This window comes from Lutzomyia longipalpis, chromosome 1, assembly GCF_024334085.1.
Source record: "Lutzomyia longipalpis isolate SR_M1_2022 chromosome 1, ASM2433408v1".
NCBI classification, from domain to species: Eukaryota; Metazoa; Arthropoda; class Insecta; order Diptera; family Psychodidae; genus Lutzomyia; species Lutzomyia longipalpis.
Window position 1 is genome coordinate 35,983,853 of NC_074707.1, and position 18,605 is coordinate 36,002,457.

General features: G+C 38.5%; 5 protein-coding genes across 6 annotated transcripts in view; 1 reads left to right on the top strand and 4 right to left on the bottom strand.

The window, feature by feature from the left end:
- LOC129787032 (tubulin polyglutamylase TTLL5) overlaps positions 1-3,293 on the bottom strand; it is a 31,876-nt gene extending 28,583 nt beyond the window's left edge. The window contains exon 1 of one of the 2 annotated variants that reach the window (XM_055822317.1): positions 3,133-3,293. In XM_055822317.1, coding sequence (XP_055678292.1) covers positions 3,133-3,137 — 5 coding nt within the window. In that variant the 5' untranslated portion in view covers positions 3,138-3,293. The remainder of the gene's footprint in view (positions 1-3,132) is intronic. The other variant, XM_055822321.1, reaches the window with a different exon arrangement.
- A 90-nt stretch (positions 3,294-3,383) lies between these two features.
- On the bottom strand, positions 3,384-5,446 carry LOC129787035 (molybdopterin synthase catalytic subunit). The gene is made up of 4 exons (XM_055822327.1): positions 5,318-5,446; positions 4,981-5,248; positions 4,516-4,770; positions 3,384-3,855 (listed from the first exon to the last, which is right to left on the bottom strand). The coding sequence occupies exons 1-4, from the start codon at positions 5,444-5,446 to the stop codon at positions 3,458-3,460; spliced, it is 1,050 nt and encodes a 349-aa protein (XP_055678302.1). The 3' UTR covers positions 3,384-3,457.
- Positions 5,447-5,526: 80 nt separating this feature from the next.
- Positions 5,527-5,793, bottom strand: LOC129787036 (molybdopterin synthase sulfur carrier subunit). The gene has a single exon (XM_055822328.1). The coding sequence runs from the start codon at positions 5,791-5,793 to the stop codon at positions 5,527-5,529; it is 267 nt and encodes an 88-aa protein (XP_055678303.1).
- Positions 5,794-6,006: 213 nt separating this feature from the next.
- LOC129787031 (ribosome quality control complex subunit NEMF homolog) lies at positions 6,007-9,498 on the bottom strand. The gene is made up of 3 exons (XM_055822316.1): positions 9,311-9,498; positions 6,398-9,184; positions 6,007-6,289 (listed from the first exon to the last, which is right to left on the bottom strand). Exons 1-3 carry the CDS (start codon positions 9,364-9,366, stop codon positions 6,091-6,093), a joined length of 3,042 nt encoding a protein of 1,013 aa, XP_055678291.1. The 5' UTR covers positions 9,367-9,498; the 3' UTR covers positions 6,007-6,090.
- Positions 9,499-10,019: 521 nt separating this feature from the next.
- The window catches only part of LOC129787038 (FERM domain-containing protein 8), a 57,602-nt gene continuing 49,016 nt past the window's right edge, over positions 10,020-18,605 (top strand). Inside the window, exon 1 of the mRNA XM_055822332.1 lies at positions 10,020-12,058. Within this exon, the coding sequence (XP_055678307.1) occupies positions 11,820-12,058 (239 nt within the window). The 5' untranslated portion in view covers positions 10,020-11,819. The remainder of the gene's footprint in view (positions 12,059-18,605) is intronic.

Below are 18,605 nucleotides of genomic sequence, written 5' to 3' on the forward strand. Positions count from 1 at the left end.
AAATCAAAAATTATACTTTTGCAAGATTTATCACTTTTGCACACCTTTTAATTTTCTCTGATCCCCCAGCTATCTTTTCTCAGAATTTTCTTTTCGCACGACAATCAACTTGATAATCGAAAAATAAGTAATTTGAAACAAAACTTCTAAATAAATAATAAGACAGAATATGTTAAAGCCAATCAATAGACCAAGAATGAATATTTGCTAAAGAATTGAAAATAAACACCTGAGAAAATCCCCAAACGCTCCTTGTCGAAAGCTCTGTAAATAATTCATGAAAAACATCGATTTAAAGGCTCAGGCGATTCAGGTCACCCTGTATGCCGAACGACTTTCGAAAGCCACCCCAAATTGCAATAAGGGTGGAGCTTTTTGTAAAGTTCTATGAAAAATTCTTTAATTAATTTAGGGTCACGCAAATTTAATTCAAATTGTCACGTATTTTCCCTCTAAAAAGGGAAATTTGCGAAAAAATATATAACAAGCTATCTGTTAAAGTCCTTTCATTACATAAATTCCCTGTCGTAAGGAAAGCAGGGCTCTATCAAGGACGACAGCTTGACATGTTCGAGGAGGTAAATTACGTTGCACACGAACGACAGCAATTTCTGCCACACTGCGACGAGATGCTGATTTGGGAAAGCTCCGAAGGTCACGGACTTGAGGTCACTGCGACAAATAGTCGCAGGATTTTTCCCTCAAACGCACGCATTGGTAATTTTAAAATCGAAGGCTCACAGAGCAGTGACAGCTATTGAAAATGAGCTGAGAATTGATTTTTCCGGGAATTTTATTGTGAAACTTTTTGAAGTCATTATAAGATTAATAAAAACAACGTTTAAGGTTTTATAAATAAGCAGGGTCTTGTTTATTTATTTATTTTTTTACATTTTTTAATATTATTGAATTTATAAAAAAAATCCACATGCCTATCCTCAATTTTTTCCAATTCCTGTTTTTTTTTCTTACAATTTTCTATTTATTTAAATAAACTTATTCTCTTAATTCTGTTGAAAACATGCACTCACTGTTTTAAAATAGCTCCAGTGTCTGAGCTTTTGATCTTTTTTTTTAAAAACATCAACAAAACACACCTGAATAGTTAACTGTCTTAAAAACTTTTATTGTTCTTTTTATATTAATTTAAAAATAAACAGTTCTTGCAACTTCTTGAATTTTTTTCAAGTTTACTTATGGAATTTTCATGAAAGTAATTACTAATTTTATTAACAGAAATAAAAAAAAATCTATGGATGGGAGAAACAATAATCTTCAAAGCCTGATAAGATACTCTTTCAGTTCTTTAGCACCTAAGACACACACTTAGCTAAATAACCCATGCATTTTAGGTCTCCACAGCAATCTTCGTAAACATAGCACTGTGAGAATAAAATTAAAGTACTTGCTTATTTAGAAACACAAAAAACTGCATAAAAACTCACTCTTTCGCCCGCTTGACTACATTTCTTAGCAGTATAGTTATCAAGAACGTCCATTGCACCACCAGATTTTGAATCAGAAGCTATTGATTCGACCTCGACTAGCATTTCTGAAGGAGTTTCTTCTAGAATTAATATCTGTCTTCTCGTACGCAAAACTGAATTATGCTATGAGGAAATTAAATCAGCTTTAAGACATAAATTTCCTTCATTTGCATGATGCTCAATGGGTGCAACTTAAACATACCTCTTGCGGACTGGATGATTTATTCAGTGGGCGAGTGAAAACTAACGCACTTGTTGCAATGATTAAAATACACAAAACTAGAATTTGAGAGTCCATCATGGTACACTCTCAATTACTCACTAAAATCAAACTAAAATGCTCCCAATAGTGATCACAAACTAACGTTGACTTTGCACTGATATAAAATAGCTCAACATAACGACTTTTATATCTTTCAAAAAAAGGGGGCAAAGCAACAATTCAGAGAACTATAAAAATGATAACTAAAATGTTTATTGTTTTTAAGATAATTCGTTGTCACGATTGTTACTTATACAGAAAACTTTGTTCAATTATTAGTTTTAAAAACTAGGTGAATTTATGTAATTCGGATTTACCCATTGAACTATTTATAAAAACGCTCGTCACTAACATGCAAAAAAGTAAATAAAATTTTTATTTTCCCAAGTTGGATGGAAAAGTTTTAGAACTTCATAACAAAGATTTCAAGAATATTGGTTAGCCCTAGATGTTGCGCGCTGTGAAAAGTGCCCATAGTGATGATGATGAATTTATTTTTCTAAAGAATTTTAAAAATTTTCAAAAAATTCTCACAATCAGGAAAATCTGGGTAAAGTAAAATAAAATTTTCGAGTCATTTTACTTGATTTATTTTTTTCATAATTTTCAAAAATCATATTTTCGAAAAAAAAATTTTTTTTGATCAAAAAACAATAAATTACTGATCAAAATTTATTCCTGTGAGAAAAGCAATCCAGTGTACAAAGATAGAATCATGAGTCATGTAAGTAATGCTATCCTTTACCACAAAAAAACTTTCTTTCACGCATAGTCCTAAAATAATGAATGTAATTTTTTCCACACTGAGTTTGGGGCTCTCCCCAGCCCAGCGGGGTGTGAGTCACCATGACCACGAGACTCAATAGAAGTGCACGAAAGAGTTCTGAGGGGGCCGTGAAAAAGTTGAAAATGATGGAATCCTGTTGCATTCTCAACTTGGCTAAATTTAGCCGGATCCACCAGACGGGAAGGAATTAAAAAACATAAACTGCCAGAAGTGATGGCAGGTGATAGTCGCGTGCGATTGGGGATCTCTTCCGATTTTATTAAAAATCAATCTCGCCTGCCGTGGAATCCGCCGTGGAGGCGCACGAACAGCCACAGAGTGGGAGTGTGGGTGGGATGCCTCTTACAGGCCCATCCTCACACCCCAGCCCTGATGCACCGCCAAAACGTGTAGACTTGATGCATAATCCCCCCTCAATGTTTATTTACAGCTCAAACAGTGGAGATAATTCAGTTCAATTGACGGCACGGAAGGAAAGCAGGACAGGAGCATAATAAAAATTGCATGCGGCTATCGATTTTCCTTTTTTGCAGACTTGCCCTTCACATACTTTGCGACACTTTGTCTTATCTTTGTGCTAAAATCTCAGTACTCACACCATCGGCCAGGTGAGATGAACATGTTAGGCCCCACTGTGGAATTCTATCACATTGAATCACTTCATAGAACACGATTTATTCACAAAATTTTATGATAAATTCTAATATTTTTTTCAAAAAAAACTGCACCACTGTCCGACTGTCAGCCTGACGGCGAAATGTGACGAAGAAAAATACCGCGAAGGGGAAATTCGCCATCACGCATGCGCCGCTCAGTATGCAATTCGCAATAAACGAACAAAACAAAATTTTCATTTTACTTCTCATATTTTTCAGATCTTCAGCATTTTCCTCACAAATTCTTCAAGAAAAGGTAAATATTCTACAAATAGATCTCCTCAAGTTCATTGATGAATTCATCAATGCTTCGGATTGAGTACTTTCGTTTCCTTGTACCTGTTTCACGTGAATCTCCCGCCTTTGGTTGGGTAGTCTTCTCCAGGAAATGTAAGTATTCCGGTGAGATAGATTCCAAGTAGAGGATTCTATTCTCCAGTCTCTTAATTCGCTCAAAAACATCCTCAGACGATGAAGGGGATATCTTGAGATGATTCTCCATGCTCTTGAGACGCTCGGTAATACCAAAATTCTTGCAATCTTGGGGATTTTCTTTGCCATCAGATTCTCCCTCATCAGTTCCTCGCCCTTGGAGTTTACTAAAGACTTTCGTATAATCTTCCTGGAGCGTCTGGGGCCCGTATTCATTTATCACGCGACGAACTGCAAGATAAGGACAGGTAGGATATTCGATTAGCAAAATTATAGATTAAAGATGAAAATTCATAAAGGTAAGTTTGAAAATTAATTTCCTAACTAAGGACAAAATCTTCTGAAGCTAAAGGTAAGTAAAGGATAGAAAGATCCCGAATTGTCTTAAAGATTTTTCGTTTTGATAATAAATCTATGCGAAAAAAAACATGGATTTATTGCAAATGATTAATCTGACAAAGCCAATCATCTGAGGGACGGGTATCAAGGACTACAAATAAGGAATTCTAATGGACCACATCGATTCAATTATTTAATTGTTAAACATAATGTACTTTGTAATAGTTAGATTAGGTTTAATATCAAAACTATTAATTTTAAAACACTTTTTGTATACGCAACATTGTCTATTATTGTTTTTCAAAGACTGTAGAAAAAATAACAAAAACAAGTATTCTAAGAATCTAAAGTATGTAGGTTTATTTCTTTGTATTCATTCAATCAGTCACTTTATTATTAGTCTATGTAAATGAGCTCTCAGTTAGCATATTTTAATCTCATGTGACCTCTGATCTGTTAGAGTAAGAATTATGACGATTTTTGCTTTCCTTTTTCTCATAATTTAAACAATTTTTCTATTAATATTTATTGTAAAATGTAGTTTTGACTTACCTTTAAGATGTCCTTTGGAATCCTTAATGCGGAAAACAGCGCACTTAACTCTGGCGCATGAGTCCGAATTGTCTCCTTCTATGAAATCCTCAATATTGCTTGCATTGACCTCCTCACGTTTTCTCTCAATAAACATGTTGATCCTACGTTTGATCTCCTCGTGATTTGCATTAATTTGTATTAAATGCTTTGGAACCTCTGCACCCACAATGGGACACTCCTGAAAATTGATTTTCACCTTTGGTTTCCGCATAGCTGCAAGATGCGACAGAGAAAGACATTTTGTGAGGAAAACAGCATTTAATAGGAACCTCTCTTCACAGACACATTTGCACCATAAGATTTTTGCTATATAAAAGATTTTCTATTTAAAAACAAGAACATCCTATTTGATAGGAAAGGCATTGCCATTGCACTTGGACACATTACTGGACCAGCCACACTCTCTGTTCTCCTTCCATGTACCTTGAGCTTCGGAGTATTGCTCCTTCTTCCATATGGGAACCTGCTTCTTTAGCTCCTCAATGGCAAAAGCTGTTGCATCAATGCCATCTTTGCGATGTGGAGAACTAACAGCGATTACCACGCTGGCCTCCTTGACGGGTACTTCACCAAGACGATGGTGGATGGCAATGTTTTTAACATCAGGCCAGCGTGTTCGAATTTCTTGGCAGATCTTCTTCATCGTTTTAAGAGCCATCGGCTCGTAGGCTTCATATTCGAGGGAGATAACCTGCGCAATAGGGAATTCAATTAAATAATCAATATCGCGCGATATGTAGGAAGAGTTTTCCCGACAAACCTTCTTATCTTCGAAGTTATCTCGAGTAGTGCCGACAAACAGAGATATGGCTCCACAACTTTCATGCGCCACGAGATCGCTAACATCACTTACTACTAATTTATCCTTTGCTAAATTGAGGAAATCCATTTTATTGCTTTTTTTTTTGATGAAGTTAAGGCGTAACTTCTTGGTAGAAGGGGTAGGAAGTCTCACTCCTTGGAAGAGATTTATCCCCCGGAAATGGGTGGGATGAGGGCAATTTCGTCACCTTCCTTTAGTTCAATAAATTCTGCTGGTTCCCCTGAGCAATATTCCTCGTTTATGGCTACAATTAAATTCTCCTTGATTGCAGTTAAACCGAATTTATCACAAATCTCATCTACAAGTGTCTTCTGATCAACTCTGTGCGGTACACAATGCAAAACACTCGAAACTCCAGCCAATTCACGACACTTTGCAAAGAACAGCACTTTCACCTGAACTCTATCACTCATTTTCCGCACTCTACCAGCATTTTATGCTCTTTGCACGATGGAAATGTGAAGAAAATCGTCTTCACGTGCGCTCGCCGTGAGTTGTTGGCACAAACTGCCCTCCCCTCCGTCCGATTCGCCTCAATTACACAGCACAATTCCCAATGGAACGACCTTGAGGCGCGAGTTTTGAAAAATTTCCCCTCCCAACGGCCACAGCAAAAAACTCTCACATTTCATCAAATAGTTTTTTTTTCTTTAATATTTCATCGTAATTGAGGGAGTTTTGCGGAAGTTAAATTCATATTGGCGTGACGCTTATTTTTTGAATTTCTGCAGCTGTGGCGCTGATAGTTTAACTTTCCCTGGGATATTGCGAGCTATCATTTCATCCTTGACGCTCTTGAGGAGATCCTTCTCACGGCCGGTGCACGTTTTATCCTTCTGGAAGATCAGAACAGCCATCTTTGATGCCTTTCCGCGTCTCCCCGTGCCTGGAGTTAGTTTCACCTTGAATCTGTTGGAAGAATAAAATATAATTAGAAGTTAATTGCACAAGGGGCACATCATTGAGGAGTTGAAGTACCAAAGCTTTTAAAAAGTATTGAAGTTTTTAGCAACTTACTTGTAGTTATGTAGTGCTTGATAGGGTGCAATCACTGGGACAGCAAAGAGGAGTTCATCTTCCTCAACGGGAGACCCTGTGAGGAAGTCCAGCATGTCCACATCTGCTGCAGCTGGGGTTTCATCAACTTCTTCCCCTTCCACGGGCTCTCGGGGCTTCCTGGCGGCAACATTACGTCGATTAATCTTCTTAATTTCCTCCTCTTGAGCCTTCTTCTTCTTCTCCTTCGCACTCTTCCCGTCGGATTTGAGAATCTCCATCTTCTGCTTTCGCTCATCTTCATCCTGATCCTTATACTTCTGCTTCATCTTCTTTAGTTTCCCCTTCTGCCGGCGTTTCACCTGATTCCCACCTTGCTTGTTCTCCTGCCCTTCTTCATCGGACTTCTCTTCATCCTTCTCCTCAATTACCGGCTCTTTCAGCATTTTCTTCTTCTGCTGCTGCTTCTTCTTTGGTGGCCGCGGGAGAGCAGGGATTATGTAAGGCTTATCGTCTCCGAGATAAATAGCATTGTCCACGGTGTCTGGTTCCTCTTCAATTGATTGCAGACGCTCCATTATTGCGTCCGATTTCAGGGTTACTCTTCCTGTGTCGTGCTCAATCTTTACATGAGTATCCGGATACTTTACACCGCCTTCTTCGTCTGAATCTGACGCTGAATCATTCCCTTCGTCATTCCCTTCTTCCTTCTCCTCGTCCTTCTCATCATCTTCCTTGTCCAGATCAATCTCAACGTCTTCCGAGATGCTGGAAAGGCGTTCTGTTTCAATAGAAGTTTGCCGGCTGAGGGAATCATCATCATCACCAAATTGCCGGACACGACGCTCCCCTTTGTGCCTCTCAACGGAACTATCTTCCAGGCGGAAGAGGAAGCTTAGACCGAGAACAAGCTGACATGGGGGAAGGAAGTTCTTCTTGCCGCGTATCATGAAGCTTCCTGTGCCCAAATATTCTCCCGTTGGTGCAGTCTTGCTGACCTGATCACTACGCACCCAGTACGCATTTGTGACGACTTTTGCATCCCACGCAACGCTGTACGAGATAGCCATTGTCCCGGCTTCAAGGAGAGTCTTCGGGGGGACTTCTCCACCTCCGGGATTGCGTATTACAACACTCGAAGCTCCCTGAATCTCAGCGTGCACGTAGATGTCCGTTGGGCGCATGTAGCGCTTCACAATCATCTCGTTCTGCTGCTGATCACGTCCACCGATCACGAGGTAATTTTCAGAGCTGATAAACCAGTAGAATTTCTCAAACCAGTACACTTTCCTTGCTTTGGAAATATTTGTGAGTGTCTTGACATCCTTTAGGGTCTGCTGGGTTCGTCTTTCCGCCGATTTGAGAGCCTTCCCGGACGCATCGAGCGTCTTCTGCTCTTTCTTCGCGGCACTACGCTTCTGATCGTAGTAATTTCGAGCATTTGCAAAGGCAGAAAGTGAGAGATCAACATCCACAACCATTGTTTCGAGTTTATCTCTTCCTTCCTCGTGTTCATCATCATCTGAAGCATCCTCGTCGGCGTTTGAGTAGGGATCGGAGAGTTGGAGGGAGATACTGTTGACTTCAAGCTTTAGCTTCTTGATCGTAAGCGCTACGGGATCTTGATTATTCTGAGCTACCTTCACGAGTTCTTGAATATCAGGCCATGACATCTGATTCGCAAGAGCGGATTGAATGGCAAAGATTGCCTTGTCCACAAGCTCCTGATTGCGTGTTATGAGTTCAGCCTTATCTCTGTCCACAAGTTGAGTCTTTGTCAGCTCTTCAATTCTCTTGGCATGATCCTCCCGGACGTTTGATAGTTTCTTCAGGGCCTCTCGTTCCTGCTGCATAGCCTTCACGTCAATCTTCTGCCCTTCCATGGTGGAATGGAATTCATCCACAGCTGCATCGAAAGAATCAAACTCCCGGAAGGGGCGATCACTGAATTGCTGGAAGAGGAATGGATGGTACTCAACGTTGACAAAGAAGGCCTCCCCAGGGCCATTCTGTGTGGGTCTTATTTCCTCCTTTTGGATTATAATGCCCTTTGAGGGATTACTCGAAGCATTCTCCAGCATTTCTTGTGCCTCCTTGACAGCTTCCATTAGTGCCGGAAAGTCTTTCTCAAAGGAAAAATCCCTGCTTCCGTACTTTGTGCTCTCTTTGTTCTTCTGTTTGCGCTTCTTCCCTCCCCCGTCGATTGGCTGGGCTTCCTCCTCTGTCTTCTTACCCTCAACCTTGCAAGCTAAGAGATCTCTCTTCAGGAGAACATGATCAATCACAGATGGACCACAGTTGAGAATTGGATTGAGAATTGTACGAAGAGCTGCCCCTTGTTGGGCATTCTCAATTGCCTCCCGGACAACTTCCTCACTAACTTCCGTGTTCTGCTTTGCCCTCTGCAGTGGATACTTCTCCCGGACGACGAATCGAACTTCCTCACCCTCTGCATGAGGTCGTAGGACATTGAGGATGGTCATCTCGTAGTCACACAGCAGGATATTTCCACGATCGTACAGCTCCAGGATTATGTGGTAAGCAGCCTCTCCGGTTCCAAACTGGAGATCAACAATTCTGTCATTTCCCACCTGCTTCAGGCTTTCGAGGCGTTTATTCTTCAAGTGCTTCCGGAGCTTCATTGTGAACCCCGATGGTGCCACGTTTTTGGGCCATTCAAACGCCGTTGTGTGCAACCTGTTTCCGGACTCCATCAGCAGTACAACCTTCTCCTCCGTCCGCTGCAGCCGCAGAAGGTAAGTCTTGTTGTCAATATCATAAATCTGATTAACACGCATCCCAATGAGCCTAAAAAGAACATCAAAAGCATTTTTTTCACACGATTTTTTGCCTAAAATTGTAAATTCTTTATCTTTGAGTACAAAGCATGACGTCACAGCATGCTAAAGATTCTTATTTTCTCAAGGAACTCACTTTTGCAGCTCCGTGACAATGCACACGATGTCATAGGTGTTAAATCGGATCTTCATTTTTGCAGATTTTCACGCAATCACTACTTTAATTCACTACAAAAATCCCCCAAAAAATCACACGTGAATTTTTATGAAGATTTTCTTTCCAACTCTGACGTTTCTTATAAGACCGCCAAGGGGCGCTGCAATGATTCTTGATTTAGAATCAGAAAATGATTCTGATTCTTATTTTCCTTTTTATTTATTTTTATGAGAAAACTGTGAAAAAATTAATTTAATACGCAGAGATCGAGTACAAAACGTCTTGAATGATTTTTATACAACTCAGAACAATTTATTACACCCGAAAGCTCTTTGATCTTTGCGATTCGAATATGAGAATCTTTGGAATCATTCCGAATAATGATTCCCTTTGAATTTTCTTCATCATTTGAACTCAATAAATAACCGTTAAATCTTTGGTGCTCATTGCACAATTTTATGAAAGTCTCTCAAAAAAAATATTCCCACGCATTTTCTTTGAATTTTTCCTGTCAAACCTCTTCCTTTACCCACAAAAACATTAAATTCTCTTTCAGGATCGAAGAAATATCAAAGGATTTTCCAATTTCGCGGAAATTCTATGACCATGCGCACAAAATTCTATCCTTTGACAAGCTGAGAGAAGGGAAATTTTTTGGCGATGTATCCTGCCACACATAAATTTCCTCTTTCAACTACCCCCCAATTTTCCGCAATTATTCGTTCAAAAACACTGGGAAAAGTCACATCGATGGTGTGTATACGTGTGTGTGGGTGTTGTTGAAGTTAAAGTGGAAATGGCTGCCTGTTTTGACAAGAAGTGCTGAAAAGAAGGATTTTCCAGTGTGAAAAATTTCACATTCATTTCCACAGCACGCACCGAAGCACCATTTAATCCCGTGTGAACGCGTGAAAACATTCCGAGTGTGCGTGAAGTGGATTTTTGGGGTGGTACAGGCAGTGGAAGTGTGGGAAAAAGTTGTGCACGAACGAAATGGTGGAAAGGCGGATGTGAAAATTTTCAAAGTGGAAGAAAACACGGAACCCACAGGGTGGAAACGATTGCATAGGTGCTCTGAAAAGGGGGTTGGTTTTGTGTGGGCAAAGTTCTTACACCTTTTTTTCTCGTGGTGCTTCTTGTGAGAAAGCTCAATGGGGGCGCACCCCTTGCGTGAAGTGCACGAACACCCTACTTCCGTTTGCTGAAAGCTCCATCGTTTCTTTTTTTTTGCTAAAGAAGGAAAGAAAAGCAGAGAAAAAAGTGAAATTGTGATGTGTCATCTGTGAAAGTGAATTAGCCTGATTAAGGGAGGAGAGCTTTCGATTGTGGGCCCCAAAAAGTGCGTAAGCTGTGTATGTGTGTGTGAGGGTGAAAAAAATCCAAATGTGTCAGAGGGGTGGTTTAAGCTGGGCCACACGGAAAATCGATGAGAAAATGAAAGCACCACGAAATATTACCCTGATTATGGCTGCAAAGCTCAAAAGCGCCCATATGGCTGGCTACTTGTGAAAATTGCGTTGCCGTCGTCCCACATCCGGTTGAGTGAGGAAGCACAGCCGTGGCAGAGAGAGAGAGCTTAATTTCTTACAATCTCACACCCCCACCAGAGTGTCTACATAGGCGCAGTACTAAGAGCTTTTGGGCCTGAAAGTATACATAGAGAGTGTGTCAAAGTGGAGCAAAATTGTGTCCAACGTATATAGCGCGCAAGGAGGTGAGGGGCGGTGGTAGAGTCAGCAGGAAGGTATAAAAAAATTGAGCCAAGGTGAAATTCATCAGCCTCCTTCGTCATCATCATCCACCTTGTCCCGGTGTGTAGCCAACCCCACTACCACTGCCAAAGTGAGAGAGAAATATTAATTATTATGTGGAATCTCTCTGTGTCAGTTTGTGAGCGAGAAAAGCTCCGTGGTGGGTGCTACTGCGAAGCCCCACCGTGTATTTCGTGCCAGCAGCTCGTTCTGGTGAATTATCGATGATCCTGCGGTGTAATGAGTGTGATGCCTCTCGATTGGCGTACCACACACAAAAAACACAATTTGCCATTGTGCTGAAAATCAAGAAAACATTCCCTAGGCTAAGCGAAGAGAGTTTCAGTTGAGGTCATCCGGTACACATAAGTAGTAGGCAGCATTTGTAAGCTGATTTTAGTAATATTTAGGCGAATTTTAGTCACATAGAGTCATACAACACCACCAAAGCTATATATAAAATAAATATATAGCAAATCCCCATTCCCTGAAAGTTGTATAAAATCTCCCAAAAGTGCTATACAATCGATATAGAGAGAAAGCTAGAGAGAAAGGAGGAAAACCAAAATTGACGAGGATTATATCGGTAGTCGAAGGGCCCCCACAGTGATATAGGAGATATCGTTTCGTGCGTGAGGAGTTTCCGTTTTTGCTGAGCCTCGGCAGGCTCGCCCGTGTGTGTCGCAGTGAGAGGGGTGAATATGGCATTCGCCCTTGGAGGGGATTTATGAAACACAATGGATTCTATGGATCCCAGCATAGCAGCCAAAAGCTACTGTCATGGACCGCCGACGCCGCAGTCGTCCGGCGGGGAGATGCCCAACAAGACGAAGGCACAGCAGCTGAACTCAGGAAACTACATCAATGTGGTGCAGATGCCCGTTGGTGTGCAATACCAACAGCAGCAGCAGCCACAGCAGCCGCAGCAGCAGCAACAGAGGAGGAAGTACTCACCCCAAGTTGCATCCGAATATCAGTGAGTATCGATTTATATACATACATATTATAATACTTCCGACGATATTAATATGTTTCTCAATGCAATATTGTGTGGCACAATCTCGGGGCTTTTCATACAACATGAACGCATAGATTTTCATCGAAATGTTTTTCTCATCCGGTATTTGGGTCTCAGCTGCTGAAGCATATCGAAATGTTAGGTCTTCCTGTATGTTTGGATTTTTTATTCTACTCATGCACCACATTTTATAGGCAAGAATGGAGCTTATGTATGGTTGACGTAGTAAAATCAAATTGTGGTGAACAAAACTTTTTATTAGAGAAGCGACTGGAGCCTATTTTCCGATTAGAGAAAATCTAAAAACGAAATAAATAAAGAAATAAATTAGATTAAAAATAAATCAGAACGTCGCTAAAATTTATTAGACTCAATCGTTTGATTTGAATTTTGAATTTTTTTACCTTAAAGTTTATAGCCTTTAGTCAAAATATACGGGGGTTTGCCTTTTAAGCTCTAGGTATTACAATATTTTAAACAAGAGATTTCAAGAAGTAATTTTGATAAAAGTCACGGAAATAAGAAAAGAAATATAATAATTTCTTGGAAAATGGAAATCTCCAAATAATCTGCTCTGAAGTAAAATTCATTTCGCGTGAAAGCAGGAAAATCTTTCCAGAGAAAAATATCTTCTTGGTATTGCTTATTAAGATATTTTTCCCAATAACAAGACGAAATTCCGACTATAGAAGCTATTTCTTGTTTAATATAAATTCTTTAGGTATTCTTCTTATCTTTTCTCAAATTATATAGATTAATAATTTTTTATAACAATAAACTTTCCTTAGGAATTATGGAACTTTAATGTCAAAACTTTCCTTTGAATTCAAATTTTCTATTCAAGAAAATGCAGCTCAAGCTTAGTTTACTTTTCTTTGTTTTTCCGAGTCTATCAAGAAAGATGATTTCTTGCAAAGTTTTTTGATAAATAAAATAAATATAATTCCTCAAAAATATGAAAATAATCAAAACAAAGCTAAAGAATGAAAATAAATTATTTTATATTAATTAAATATTGAAATATTCTTTTTTAAATGGCATGAATTTTAATAAAATCGTTCATTTATTTTTCATTTAAATTTTTTTTTATTTAATAGCTGTAATTTAAATTGATTTTTTTTTCAATGTGAAAATGTCAATTTTCTCCCTATTGTAAAGAAATATTCCTGGAAATATTCTTCAATTACAACCTTTTCTAAAAATATACATATCTCCAAACTATGTCAGAAAAACAGAACGACAAGTGCAAAAGGTCAAATGTGGCCCTTTCTCACCGTAATGTTTTATTTGGTACAAGTTTTAGGTCAATTGAAATGCAAACAAACTAAATAATAAAGGATTGTTGTCATAACAATTAAAATCAATCATAGTCATGCTAATTTTAATAATATTCAACCTATAATTAACAATTTGTAATGCCATTATAAATGTACAATTTATATTAAAATGACAAAAAATCACTGAACCATGACCAAAATGGGGAGTATAACCAATTAATATTGAACTACGCATAGGTACGAATTCAATTCAACTAATAACATGTTTGTGAATACATTATTCAATATATAATTACTGTTTTTGAATTAGGGCATGGGTTTAAATTTATGAATATGAATTTCCGAAAGCCTTTCAAATTTCCTGTTATGTATGTGGGTGGGATTAGTTATGTCCTTGCTTTTAGCATTTCCAAATTCATCAAATAATATTCGATGAAAGGACTCTAAATTGCGATGAATTAGTTTTGTGGAATAAATAATTAATATTGATGATTTTCATGCTGAGTACTAATTCATTGAATAAGCAGATTGTTTTGCATTCTCTGCAAGTGATTAGCTTTTAATGGGCTTGAGGGAGCTTTCACTGTCAAAAGATTCTCTCCTACATAACATCTCCTATAATAGCAGCTTTGAGGCGAAAGTTATGTGGTGAAGGGGCTTTTCTTCCTTTTCAAAGTTTCACCACTCTCCTTGTGGAGATTGTGATTATGATTTTCCTTTTGTCAATTAAATGGGTGCGATATCGTGCAGAGAGACACAGAATTGAGTTACGTGTGCACTGACAGTCTCAGTTATCGCCACTGCTGTGGGAGAACTTCCCACATTCACGGTAGTGTTGTAAAGAGAGAAGTCCCAAATAACTTCAGCAACCCATCCGTGATACCCAGGATAATCCTTGTGTCAAGAGCTCACACTCCCCTGGTGTTATTATCACTTTCGTTTTACCCTTCATCTCGGGCAAAAATCCCAATAGCCTAGGGCACCATCGATTTTGGGTGGAGCTTAAAGCTCGCTTCGGGGGTGAAATCCGTAGAAATTTCAGTATGTAACGGGAAATCCTTGATTAATTTTGCCAACAATCTAGGACATCATCAGGCATCCTCCCACGTTCTCATCCCTCCAAAAAGGAAGCACAATTAGTTTTTATTGAGATAACAGACTAACAAGTTTGGAGTTTGAATTGAGATGAAAGCAAATGTAATAATCCCCTGGCTTCAACCCCTTGGATGGTAATATGGGGTGTATGTGTGTAATTATACACATATTCAAAAGTATGTTACATATATACGAATTCATAAGTTCAGTGGGAGAAAGTTTGCTTCACATCCCTTAAACTTTCCTCCATGCACATTAATTAGAGAGCTAAAAGTCAGTGAATTTAATTTACTTTTCTCCTGAAAAAAAAAGGAAACTTTTTTTCCTCGCTTTTCACGAGTCATGAGACAATTTTGTACAATTTTTGTTTTCCTCATACTTCAGAGAAAAAGCATAATTACTTAATTTCTTCTATGTTTAGAAACATTTTTGCCCTTAATGGGTTAGAATAATTTAAAATAAAATTATTTCTCTATATATTTCCATAACTGAAAATACGTTTTAAGGGAATATTTTCAAAAAAATTCTGCATTCTGTCAATATATATAAAAGTCGCAGGTGTCTTCAAGTTACCCCATTATCCCTTTCCTGCACCAAAACGTCTCCACAATTTTCCCTCTTTCTCCATTTCTTTGCAAATTCGATCGATGATAGAATGCTGAATTTACATGAGTTGTAGCATTTTTCCAAACACACGCACTCGAAGCATGAAACGTGTAAGTCCTTCGGAGCATGTAGCATATAAATAAAGCGAAAAGGAATAATGCAAATTTTCTGCATTCTCCCATTTTACTCAAGTATACACGTTCTCTGCTAAACCCTCCTTGTGAAAATTCCTCAAAAAAATGTCTCGCATTTTGTTCCATCTACATAGGGGAACGTGGCCCAATTGCGACCCCCTAAATTCTGTTTCAGAAGGACTGAAAAAAGTTATATTAAAATGAATTAAATCTTCCCAAGTTTGGTACCATTGGAAAGGTCATTTAATAGGCTAACTTTGTTCCATAGATGCAAACATTCTAACTCTTACCTGTTCTGAGAAATAATGTAATTAAAAAAAGTTGCTAAAATTGCACTTTTTCACCACGGTGTTCTAATTGCGACCCCCCGAGTGTTCCAATTGCGACCCCCTTTTTTTGCCGTAATTTGTGGGTTTTTCACTAGTAGATCACTTTTATCTTTACTATAAATAGGAAAAACGCCATGAATTACACGGAAAAGCCGGAAAATCAAGAATTTATTTTCAATTTTCCCCACATTTGTTTTGACATTTCGCCCTTGAGGTGACTACACGGAATTTCACACACACAGACAATTGCGCACTCACTGACATAATTCGCAGAAAATCCACGAAAATTCTTCTGAGGAATGCGTAAATTACACTTTCTGCTTTCCCTTTTGGTTGTAGGAACATTTTCACTGCGAAAAAACTTTCAAGAAACGTGAAAAAATATTGATTTTCCCGAAATCAAAACACAGCGCGTTCTGTGTGAGAGAGACACTTCCACACCACTACACGCATGCGCGACTGCTTTACCGTGGTGAATGGTGGAAATAGACGGTCCGAATTGAAACATTTTGGGGGTCGCAATTAGACCATTCTGCATGTATTACATTTTCACTTAATTACTTAAAATGCCTAAAATCTTTCAAAAAATTGTAAATCAAGTAATAAACTAGACCCTCTAAGCTACAGAAACGCGGCATAATATGAGACATAATAGTGGGAAAAAACTCATATCAACTTAGTTTCTAAAATCAGAAAATGTCGGCCAAGTGTTGAAAATGAATTTTGATTTTTAATTTGCCCTGTTGTGTACCAAATTAATTTATTTTAGGCGCTAACATTACCTTACTATAATATCTTCATAATGTAGTGAAACTAATTTTATAATATTTCGTCATTTACGAGAAAAAGGGGCGGTCGCAATTGGGCGGCGGTCCGATTTGGGCCACGTTCCCCTACTTTTTTTTGTGTCGTCCAAAAAGGGCGGGAATATGTGAAATTATTACACATGCCGTGTGGGTGTTCAGTATAAGAGAGGGTGACATGGGTGGAGGGTTAATGGGACTGGGAAATGTGTATAATAAATGAACGCCGTTGTTACCATGTTGGATGAGAGAGATGTGAGGAGAGTATGGGGGGTAAAAGCAGGTCGTATCTACACAACAAATCCCACTCTTCCCAGAAAGCTCGCTGCTGAGGTGACAAAGTCTCCATTATTCGATTCATTGCGACACACTGAAGAAATGTCACAGTGTTAAAGTTTGATTTTCCAATGCCAAGCGAAGGAGTTAGCAGCCATGTAGAATTACATGTTAAGCTGTCTCCATTCAAACATTTAATCGATCAATGGATTCCAGGTAAGACAGAGTTGAGTCTTACTTATATTTAGGATTTGTTTCTTAAATAATTTTTAAGATTTTAAGATTTCAACTTTAGGAAAATTAAATTTGAAAAAAACCTTCATAAAAAGAGTTGAAAGAGGTCGAAAAATGTCCGAAACATTAAATTTTGCTGAATTCTTTGCTGAAATGTGCTTGAAAAATAAATAATTTTTCATATTGAGCTACTAAGCAGCTTCCCTTGTATTTAGTCTTCTTCATGGACCTAGACAATCATTCTGTTATGTAAAGAAAACAAAATTGTAATGTTCTTGTAAAATCTACTTCCTTTTCCATGATTCAGTGTTATAAATTATTGAGGCGATTTTTCTAGTGTGGGTTGATAATTTATTTTAATGTATCAAATGCGGATGAATGGGATGAATAGTCGATAGTACTGTCTGTATATTTTAAATTTCGATATTTAATGCCAACATTGAATGTTGTATTGAATATATATAGTGATGTAGCTGCGACCTAAATAGCATTGTTGCTGTTGCAATTGATGTTATTGCTGGTGCAGTGTGTTGTTTATTTATTTCATTTGCAGTAAAGAGTTGCAATAATTTTTCATGATTTTTCTGTAGCTTTTCCTCCCATGGTGTGATATTACATCCTGATTTCAGTAAGACTTGTATACAGATTACCTTGATTTTCAACAATATCCTTGGGCTCATATTGAAAAATCTTGTCACGTACACCTTGTACCAAGAAGAAAAAAAACTCTCAACTGAAGATCTTCTTTAATAAATACTTAACCAGAGTTAAGCAAAAAAAAAGCTTTGAGGAAGTAAAATTCTCAGAAAATTTCGTAGGTATTACTTGCGCAATCATCAACTTTATACATAATATTTCTACGTAATATTTGAGATGTGTTGGCGAAAAGTTACCGCAAAACATCCTCCCACCACACGCCTCAACCAACGTGTTACCTTCTTGGGGTTAAGTGCAAAATGACGAGGAAAACTTTCTTCCCTTTTACATCATTTGGCGCGGGAAGAAATTAGAATATTGCGGGGTAGAAGCGTGCGGGATCATATGATTTTCTGGAGGTTTTGTCAACCAAGAGCGCGAGTAAAGTGAATTTATGACAAAGCCATCTGAAGGGAAGTGATAAACAACAAGTTTCAAGTGTTTTCGATATCCCCATGAGATCCGCGCCGTAAATTCGTCGTTCGGTTTTCCAACACAACGGGGTTGAGGTAACACAGCAAATTGGGTGGTGAAAAGTTTTCAATTCATCCCCAGTTTGTCTTTTCCTTCATCCACACTCCCACCCATTCCACAACACTGTCACACATAAAAACGACAGTTCACCCCCATCTCAAGCCTATATAGAATACAATTTGGGGAAAATTCTATTACAAGGGCAAGTCAACGCGGGGGATTATTTACAAATGTAATAAAGTGGATTTGGATTGCTTTTTAGTCAGTGTTTTGCTGAGTGGAATTATTCCCATCGATACTTTGACTCCCACGATGATGCTTCAATGCCATGAGGCTGGGCTCCAACTAAATTGGCATTTGGTTGGGACGCAAAATTTTTCCTATGAATCGAAAAACTCCCCCCTTGTGCGATAAAATATGAGCGATAGTATGAATGATGAAAGTAGGTCATCTGTCGAAGGAAGTTCAGGAGAGTGGAAGGGTGGGGGAGCGGAGGAGGATAAGATATCGAGATTGCGGAAACCCCAAATTCGACAAATTGCTTATAGGATGTCGTAAAAATCAAATCAACACCAATAGAG